Below are 10986 nucleotides of genomic sequence, written 5' to 3'. Positions count from 1 at the left end.
GAATTCGGAATTCTTAGCCGTAAGTTTAGTTAAATGTACTACGGCATCCGAAATAAATGAGTTAGCTAACTTAAGGGCTTTAAGCTTGTGTGTAATCTCATCTAATGGAGCTGATTCAAGTGTCTCTTCCAGAGACTCAAACCAAAATGCTGCTGCAGCCGTGACAGGCGCAATGCATGCAAGAGGTTGCAATATAAAACCTTGTTGAACAAACATTTTCTTAAGGTAACCCTCTAACTTTTTATCCATTGGATCTGAAAAGGCACAGCTATCCTCCACCGGGATAGTGGTACGCTTAGCTAAAGTAGAAACTGCTCCCTCCACCTTAGGGACCGTTTGCCATAAGTCCCGTGTGGTGGCGTCTATTGGAAACATCTTTCTAAATATAGGAGGGGGTGAGAACGGCACACCGGGTCTATCCCACTCCTTAGTAACAATTTCAGTAAGTCTCTTAGGTATAGGAAAAACGTCAGTACTCGACGGTACCGCAAAATATTTATCCAACCTACACATTTTCTCTGGTATTGCAACTGTGTTACAATCATTCAGAGCCGCTAACACCTCCCCTAGTAATACACGGAGGTTTTCCAGCTTAAATTTAAAATTTGAAATGTCTGAATCCAGTTTGTTTGGATCAGAACCGTCACCCGCAGAATGAAGCTCTCCGTCCTCATGTTCTGCAAATTGTGACGCAGTGTCTGACATGGCCCTAATATTATCAGCGCACTCTGTTCTCACCCCAGAGTGATCACGCTTACCTCTTAGTTCTGGTAATTTAGCCAAAACTTCAGTCATAACAGTAGCCATATCCTGTAATGTGATTTGTAATGGACGCCCAGATGTACTCGGCGCTACAATATCACGCACCTCCCGAGCGGGAGATGCAGGTACTGACACGTGAGGCGAGTTAGTCGGCATAACTCTCCCCTCGTTGTTTGGTGAAATATGTTCAATTTGTACAGATTGACTTTTATTTAAAGTAGCATCAATGCAGTTAGTACATAAATTTCTATTGGGCTCCACTTTGGCTTTAGCACATATAGCACAGATATCTTCCTCTGAATCAGACATGTTTAACACACTAGCAAATAAACTAGCAACTTGGAAATACTTTTCAAGTAATTTACTATAATATGAAAACGTACTGTGCCTATAAGAAGCACAGAAAAAGTTATGACAGTTGAAAATTAATAAACTGAGAAGTTATAGAATCAAATCTTTGTAAAAACACAATTTTAGCAAAGGATTGCTCCCATTAGCAAAGGATAACAAACCCTGATAGCAGAAAAAAAAAACAAAACAAAAAAAAAAACAAACGTTTTTTATCACAGTCAACTACAATCTCACAGCTCTGCTGTGAGTGATTACCTCCCTCAAAATAAGTTTTGAAGACCCCTGAGTTCTGTAGAGATGAACCGGATCATGCAGGGAAGACAATAAACTTCTGACTGAATTTTTTGATGCGTAGCAAAAGCGCCAAAAAAGGCCCCTCCCCCTCACACACAACAGTGAGAGAGATCAGTAAACTGTCTTAAATTAAATAAAACGACTGCCAAGTGGAAAAAAATAGTGCCCAAAACATTTTTTCACCCAGTACCTCAGAAAATTAAACGATTTTACATGCCAGCAAAAAACGTTTAACATTAAATAAATTAAGTGTTATTAAAAAGCCTGTTGCTAGTCCCTGCAAATTAGGCTAAAGTCTTATGCATACAGTATAATACCAGTGAAGTGCCATTCCCCAGAATACTGAAGTGTAAAATATACATACATGACAGCCTGATACCAGTTGCTGCTACTGCATTTAAGGCTGAATTTACATTATATCGGTATGGCAGAATTTTCTCATCAATTCCATTGTCAGAAAATAATAAGCTGCTACATACCTCTTTGCAGATTAATCTGCCCGCTGTCCCCTGATCTGAAGTTTACCTCTCCTCAGATGGCCGAGAAACAGCAATATGATCTTAACTACGCCGGCTAAAATCATAGAAAAAAACTCAGGTAGATTCTTCTTCAAATTCTACCAGAGAAGGAATAACACACTCCGGTGCTATTATAAAATAACAAACTTTTGATTGAAGGTATGAAACTAAATATAATCACCACAGTCCTCTCACACATCCTATCTATTCGTTGGGTGCAAGAGAATGACTGGGTGTGACGTAGAGGGGAGGAGCTATATAGCAGCTCTGCTGGGTGAATCCTCTTGCACTTCCTGTTGGGGAGGAGTTAATATCCCAGAAGTAATGATGACCCGTGGACTGACCACACTTAACAGGAGAAAAAAGATTCTTATTATTTTTGAATAGGTATAAAGTTATCTATTATTGACAGAAGGCAACGAATCACAAAGAGTCTGGGTTTTTATATTTTAGAAGGGGCAGTAAAAATGATACCAAATTCTATGTTTGGCGGCTTACTCTAATTCAATATGATTTGTATTGATACAGGTGTGTTCCAGAGAATGGTACATTGAACCGTCTTCTGCAATTCACTATAGTTTTAGTGGCAATATTCCATTTTAAAGGGACATTCTATTAGTATTTGAAATTTACAGCATTTCACATACCATCAGAAGCATTTTTTTAATACACTTAATTTTACACAATTCTTCTTAAATGTTTTGACTACTAAACAGATAACACTTAAAGGGACAGTTCACCCAAAAAGATTCTCCCCTTTAAATTATTCCCAATGATCCTGCTAGAGTGTATTAAATTGGTTACAAGTAGCTCCTTTATTCCTATTTCAGCATTTGAAATAGCTGATTTAGCCTGTGGTATCGCCACCTATACTGAACAAATTAATACTGGGGTATAGGCTATTGAATAGCCTAAGTATACACAGCCAGCAGAAGAGATTACACTCTCAGTGGGATGCAGGATAGTTAAGTAATAAAATGATCATTTTCCATTGTTCTCTCTATGTATTGAGCTTTGGTGTTCCAGCCAAATAAAAGATAAGGAAGCAAGTCTGTTTACACAAACTTAGAACATAATGAGATCGGATATCACCTTTAAGTTCAACCCATTGTAATAGGCTGTGGTTTCAAAGCACAAAATCAGCTACTTCATATACACAAATAAGCATGAAAATTGAATTTCTCAAATATTTTATACTCTGCAGTTGGTATAACAAGTCATTTAAAATACATTAATGGAAAAACTATTTTACAGTGTACTGTCCCTTTAATATCCATATGATCCACTGTGAATACAATTGTAGGTAGTGTGCACCTGCATCTGTCCACAATGCATGATCTGAGTTCCAATGACTCCTTAATCATTGTCAGTAGGTAGCAGCACTCAAAGCATGTGGGGCTGAGATGTGGTTTAAGGGACATTAAACACTTTAAAACGATAATATAAAATTATAAATAATGTATATAAAAAAACTCTGCAATATACTTTCATTATTTATTTCCTCCCCCTTTCCTGTAATTCCATTATGGAATTGTGAGCTTTTCAGTTCCTGTTAAAAATGAAAGTGCAGAACAATGTTATATTCCACATTGGCTGCACATAACTGTCCCTAATTGGTCACAGCAGAGAAAGTAACCTAAGTTACAACATGGCAATTCCCATTGTTTTATAGACACTAAGGCCTAGATTTAGAGTTCGGCGGTAGCCGTCAAAACCAGCGTTAGAGGCTCCTAACGCTGGTTTTGGGCGCCCGCTGGTATTTGGAGTCAGTGATTAAAGGGTCTAACGCTCACTTTTCAGCCGCGACTTTTCCATACCGCAGATCCCCCTACGCCATTTGCGTAGCCTATCTTTTCAATGGGATCTTTCTAACGCTGGTATTTAGAGTCGTTTCTGCAGTGAGCGTTAGAGCTCTAACGACAAGATTCCAGCCGCCTGAAAATAGCAGGAGTTAAGAGCTTTCTGGCTAACGCCGGTTTATAAAGCTCTTAACTACTGTACCCTAAAGTACACTAACACCCATAAACTACCTATGTACCCCTAAACCGAGGTCCCCCCACACCGCCGCCACTCGATTAAAATTTTTAACCCCTAATCTGCCGACCGCCACCTACGTTATACTTATGTACCCCTAATCTGCTGCCCCTAACACCGCCGACCCCTGTATTATATCTATTAACCCCTAACTTGCCCCCCACAACGTCGCCGCAAGCTACTTAAAATAATTAACCCCTAATCTTCCGACCGCAAATCGCCGCCACCTACGTTATCCCTATGTACCCCTAATCTGCTACCCCTAACATCGCCGACCCCTATGTTATATTTATTAACCCCTAATCTGCCCCCCACAACGTCGCCGACACCTACCTACACTTATTAACCCCTAATCTGCCGAGCGGACCTGAGCGCTACTATAATAAAGTTATTAAGCCCTAATCCGCCTCACTAACCCTATCATAAATAGTATTAACCCCTAATCTGCCCTCCCTAACATCGCCGACACCTACCTTCAATTATTAACCCCTAATCTGCCGACCGGAGCTCACCGCTATTCTAATAAATGTATTAACCCCTAAAGCTAAGTCTAACCCTAACACTAACACCCCCCTAAGTTAAATATAATTTTTATCTAACGAAATAAATTAACTCTTATTAAATAAATAATTCCTATTTAAAGCTAAATACTTACCTGTAAAATAAATCCTAATATAGCTACAATATAAATTATAATTATATTATACCTATTTTAGGATTAATATTTATTTTACAGGCAACTTTGTAATTATTTTAACCAGGTACAATAGCTATTAAATAGTTAAGAACTATTTAATAGTTACCTAGTTAAAATAATTACAAATTTACCTGTAAAATAAATCCTAACCTAAGATATAATTAAACCTAACACTACCCTATCAATAAAATAATTAAATAAACTACCTACAATTACCTACAATTAACCTAACACTACACTATCAATAAATTAATTAAACACAATTGCTACAAATAAATAACATTAAATAAACTATCTAAAGTACAAAAAATAAAAAAGAACTAAGTTACAGAAAATAATAAAATATTTACAAACATAAGAAAAATATTACAACAATTTTAAACTAATTACACCTACTCTAAGCCCCCTAATAAAATAACAAAGCCCCCCAAAATAAAAAATTCCCTACCCTATTCTAAAATACAAATATTACAAGCTCTTTTACCTTACCAGCCCTGAACAGGGCCCTTTGCGGGGCATGCCCCAAGAATTTCAGCTCTTTTGCCTGTAAAAAAAAACATACAATACCCCCCCCCAACATTACAACCCACCACCCACATACCCCTAATCTAACCCAAACCCCCCTTAAATTAACCTAACACTACCCCCCTGATGATCTTCCTACCTTGTCTTCACCATGCCAGGTTCACCGATCCGTCCTGGCTCCAAGATCTTCATCCAACCCAAGTGGGGGCTAGACATCCACTGAAGAAGTCCAGAAGAGGGTCCAAAGTCTTCCTCCTATCCGGCAAGAAGAGGACATCCGGACCGGCAAACATCTTCTCCAAGCGGCATCTTCTATCTTCTTCCATCCGATGACGACCGGCTCCATCTTGAAGACCTCCAGCGCGGATCCATCCTCTTCTTCCGACGACTAGACGACGAATGACGGTTCCTTTAAGGGACGTCATCCAAGATGGCGTCCCTCGAATTCCGATTGGCTGATAGGATTCTATCAGCCAATCGGAATTAAGGTAGGAATTTTCTGATTGGCTGATGGAATCAGCCAATCAGAATATAGTTCAATCCGATTGGCTGATCCAATCAGCCAATCAGATTGAGCTCGCATTCTATTGGCTGATCGGAACAGCCAATAGAATGCGAGCTCAATCTGATTGGCTGATTGGATCAGCCAATCGGATTGAACTATATTCTGATTGGCTGATTCCATCAGCCAATCAGAAAATTCCTACCTTAATTCCGATTGGCTGATAGAATCCTATCAGCCAATCGGAATTCGAGGGACGCCATCTTGGATGACGTCCCTTAAAGGAACCGTCATTCGTCGTCTAGTCGTCGGAAGAAGAGGATGGATCCGCGCTGGAGGTCTTCAAGATGGAGCCGGTCGTCATCGGATGGAAGAAGATAGAAGATGCCGCTTGGAGAAGATGTTTGCCGGTCCGGATGTCCTCTTCTTGCCGGATAGGAGGAAGACTTTGGACCCTCTTCTGGACTTCTTCAGTGGATGTCTAGCCCCCACTTGGGTTGGATGAAGATCTTGGAGCCAGGACGGATCGGTGAACCTGGCATGGTGAAGACAAGGTAGGAAGATCATCAGGGGGGTAGTGTTAGGTTAATTTAAGGGGGGTTTGGGTTAGATTAGGGGTATGTGGGTGGTGGGTTGTAATGTTGGGGGGGGGTATTGTATGTTTTTTTTTACAGGCAAAAGAGCTGAAATTCTTGGGGCATGCCCCGCAAAGGGCCCTGTTCAGGGCTGGTAAGGTAAAAGAGCTTGTAATATTTGTATTTTAGAATAGGGTAGGGAATTTTTTATTTTGGGGGGCTTTGTTATTTTATTAGGGGGCTTAGAGTAGGTGTAATTAGTTTAAAATTGTTGTAATATTTTTCTTATGTTTGTAAATATTTTATTATTTTCTGTAACTTAGTTCTTTTTTATTTTTTGTACTTTAGATAGTTTATTTAATGTTATTTATTTGTAGCAATTGTGTTTAATTAATTTATTGATAGTGTAGTGTTAGGTTAATTGTAGGTAATTGTAGGTAGTTTATTTAATTATTTTATTGATAGGGTAGTGTTAGGTTTAATTATATCTTAGGTTAGGATTTATTTTACAGGTAAATTTGTAATTATTTTAACTAGGTAACTATTAAATAGTTCTTAACTATTTAATAGCTATTGTACCTGGTTAAAATAATTACAAAGTTGCCTGTAAAATAAATATTAATCCTAAAATAGGTATAATATAATTATAATTTATATTGTAGCTATATTAGGATTTATTTTACAGGTAAGTATTTAGCTTTAAATAGGAATTATTTATTTAATAAGAGTTAATTTATTTCGTTAGATAAAAATTATATTTAACTTAGGGGGGTGTTAGTGTTAGGGTTAGACTTAGCTTTAGGGGTTAATACATTTATTAGAATAGCGGTGAGCTCCGGTCGGCAGATTAGGGGTTAATAATTGAAGGTAGGTGTCGGCGATGTTAGGGAGGGCAGATTAGGGGTTAATACTATTTATGATAGGGTTAGTGAGGCGGATTAGGGCTTAATAACTTTATTATAGTAGCGCTCAGGTCCGCTCGGCAGATTAGGGGTTAATAAGTGTAGGTAGGTGTCGGCGACGTTGTGGGGGGCAGATTAGGGGTTAATAAATATAACATAGGGGTCGGCGATGTTAGGGGTAGCAGATTAGGGGTACATAGGGATAACGTAGGTGGCGGCGGTTTACGGAGCGGCAGATTAGGGGTTAAAAGTGTAATGCAGGGGACAGCGATAGCGGGGGCGGCAGATTAGGGGTTAATAAGTGTAAGGTTAGGGGTGTTTAGACTCGGGGTACATGTTAGGGTGTTAGGTGCAGACTTAGGAGGTGTTTCCCCATAGGAAACAATGGGGCTGCGTTAGGAGCTGAACGCTGCTTTTTTGCAGGTGTTAGGTTTTTTTTCAGCTCAAACAGCCCCATTGTTTCCTATGGGAGAATCGTGCACGAGCACGTTTTTGATGCCGGCCGCGTCCGTAAGCAACTCTGGTATCGAGAGTTGCATTTGCGGTAAAAATGCTCTACGCTCCTTTTTTGGAGTCTAACGCAGCATTTGTTTGAACTCTCGATACCAGAGTTAAATTTATGGTGCGGCCAGAAAAAAACCCGCGGAGCGTTAACAGCCCTTTTACCGCCGAACTCTAAATCTAGGCCTAAAACTTTACACTTATTTTGTCAATATTTAAAAAACTAATGAAACTTAAATACATCTACATCACGTTATTCTCAGACTAATCTTTTCTTTGAATGCAACATTCTATCTAGTATTTATTTAGTGTTTAATGTCCCTTTAAGATTAATAGTGCACTGAGTTCAATCTGGTAGTGCTAACTTTTAACATTCATTTTTTTCCAAATTAAAGCATTTTTTCAGCTAGCACTGTCTGTATTGTATTTCAAATACTGCTAGAAAGTATATCTGTAATCTACACAAAAAAACACCATTTAAACCTGAAGTTTTTTTTCCCTTTCGTTAAATATATAGGTTAAAGCTGTTTACATGTAAACTTAAAGTTTAAGTCAATCCTAGCATAGTACAAACGCTAGAATTGACTATTGAAACAAAGGGGACTTTCATTCATGAAGTTTAAGATACTTTGTGTAGAAAGCTCCTTTATTTGTTTCAATTGATCGCCGTTCTTAGCTGCTATAGCAGCTCACGGCTAAAAAAATTTTTAGCCATGGCCGGCTGTCGCAGCTAAGAACGGCGATCGGTTGAAACAAATAAAGGAGCTTTCTACATTTAGTATCTTATACTTCATGAATGAATGTCCCCTTTATTTGTTTCAATAGTCAATCATAGCGTTTGTATAATGCTAGGATTGACTTTCACTTTAAGATATCAGTGTCACTTGTACACTTCACATCAGTGAGCATTAGCAGGTAGTCCCTTTCAACCAATAAGCATTATTAAAAATAAGCCCTTATCAGCCAATGAGCTTTAGGAGGAGCTGCCTATCAACCACTGAGCATTAGTACAAAATACACTGATCCAGCAATATTAGTTGAAATTTTAATTTAAAAAAAGCTTTCACTTCATAATGTTGTATGTATTTTTATGTATTAAGTATTCAAGATGTAGGAATGATACAATTTTTTTAGTAGTATAGTGTCCCTTTAATGCTTTTTTTTTTTTAAAGAAGAGTTACACATTTTTTTCCTATACAACTTAACTAATATTTCTGCAGGGATAAAACACACAATTTCATAATTAGAAAATAGTAACGGATTACTGTTTTACTTGTCATAATGTTACCCAGTATTATTATTTTTTTAAATAGAAAAGCAGGTTAAGTTACAAGTGAGAACTCAAAGGGGGGGCATGTATGTAAAATGATAGTATTTTTACAGAAAATTGTAGTTGAATAATCTTTTGGTGCCAGTAAAAAATTGTGGTACTGCTAACTGTTCCTACATTGTTAAAAATACCTGAGGCAAACACAACAGCAGCTATTTTAGTGGCCACTCTAATCCTCTGACTGTAACACCCATATCTTCAGACATAATAAAAGCAGTTTGTTTTGCAGAAAGTCACTTCTTTGCTTACTCAATGTTCTGTCCATCCTTTAAGGACAGATATGACACACAATTTTAAACAACTTTCCAATTTACTTTTATCATCAAATGTGCTTTGTTCTCTTTGTATTCTTTGTTGAAAGCTAAACCTAGGTAAGCTCATATGCTAATTTCTAATCTATTGAAGGCTACCTCTTATCTCAGTGTATTTTGACAGTTTTTTACAGCTAGACAGCGCTAGTTTGTGTGTGCCATATAGATCACATTGTGCTCACTCTTGTGATTGGCTAAAATGCACGTCTGTCAAAAGAACTGAGATAAGGGGGCAGTCTACAGAGACTTAGAAATAAGGTAATCAAAGAGGTAAAAAGTGTATTAATATAACTGTTTGGTTATGCAAAACTGGAGAGTGGGAAATAAAGCTATTATCTATCTTTTTAAACAATAACATTTTTACAGTAGACTGTCCTTTTAAGTAGACGTCTGTACAGACCAAAAAATAGTTTCAAAAGAGTTGATTGTCACAAAAATTATTATTTAAATAAATATTACATATATATGCAGCATAGAGGAGCAGCAGCACTAGAAAAAATATAAAAAAGGAGACCAAGAAAGAAATGGAGAAATCAATTTTAGATAAAATGTAAAAAAATAAAAAATAGAAATCAAACTTTTAAACCATGTTCTGATATGAATCAATGGCTATTTATTTTTTATACAAATTTTTCTTTAATCCCTGCAGAGATTGTAGTTACAATAAAGTGCTTACAACTGATCAACACAAAAACAAAATGCAACATGTTACACCATGTTCTTATAATAATTGAAAGTTTTATGTAGTCATTAATTTAATTGAGAAAAAGTTATCGACAGTGTTAGAGGTCAACTTTTTTAAGTCTTTAGTTATTGCATTGTTTTACAGTTACAAAGAAAAACTGGTTCACAAAGATGCAGAAATATATTTTCTTCCTTTCTCTTATATTCTCTAGAGCATGTTTATTAATCGTCCATATGTAACGCTCAAGTGTTCATGGCCGAGGCAGAAAGTTAAGACGGCAGCTGATCTATTGCAATTGGATATTCTAACAGATCCGCGTATAGCATCAAAAGGTTGTAGCCTATCGGAAACCAAATAATAATATGCACAATATGCAAGGCATAGCATTTCTGTATAAGAATTCACAGTCAGGATGTACAAAGAAACATTCCTTCTTCCTTCTTTCGCTGAAATGATATGGGATCCTTAATGACTTCATCTTTCGTGCTTTGTGTTTGCATCGTTGCGTTCCACTGTGACGCCATTTGCTTTTGGAGTCACTTCCTTTCTATTAGAGTCTTTGTCAAGATAAAATTCCGCTAATATAGGGCAGTGTTCTGACGCCACTCCTCCCCAGGACCAGTTATCGGGTATCCAAGGATTAGTTAGACCTTCTCTTACGACTAAAGAAAAACCTGCAATGCACATAGTTAAAATGTAAGATTCAAATAAACACCATATTTATACAGATTTATATGTTCAACTGAAATCACAACCATAGATGAGGTACAAAGGTTTCCAATCCCAAAGGGTTTCATATTTAAAGGTACACTGTACTGTAAAACTTCCCTTAAAGGGATATTTCAGCCAAAACTGAAAATGACACAGGTGCATTTTGGTTTTGAAACTATGTATATTGCAATATACTTGTATTAGCAAAAATGCTTCTAGTAAAACCGATAGCTGTTTAAAGAGTGTATTTCAGTATGCTCTGTGCACCAGCATTTTAAACTCAGCACC

At 37.3% G+C, this 10986-nt stretch overlaps 1 protein-coding gene across 1 annotated transcript in view; it reads right to left on the bottom strand.

Annotated features, from left to right (window-relative positions):
- Window positions 1–9892: 9892 nt before the first annotated feature.
- The window catches only part of EEPD1 (endonuclease/exonuclease/phosphatase family domain containing 1), a 309103-nt gene continuing 308009 nt past the window's right edge, over window positions 9893–10986 (bottom strand). The window contains exon 7 of the mRNA XM_053714412.1: window positions 9893–10661. Within this exon, the coding sequence (XP_053570387.1) occupies window positions 10462–10661 (200 nt within the window). The 3' untranslated portion in view covers window positions 9893–10461. The remainder of the gene's footprint in view (window positions 10662–10986) is intronic.

Source organism: Bombina bombina, chromosome 5 (genome assembly GCF_027579735.1).
Source record: "Bombina bombina isolate aBomBom1 chromosome 5, aBomBom1.pri, whole genome shotgun sequence".
Classification (NCBI taxonomy): Eukaryota; Metazoa; Chordata; class Amphibia; order Anura; family Bombinatoridae; genus Bombina; species Bombina bombina.
Note: the sequence above shows the minus strand (reverse complement) of the source record. Positions and strands in the feature narration are given on the sequence as shown.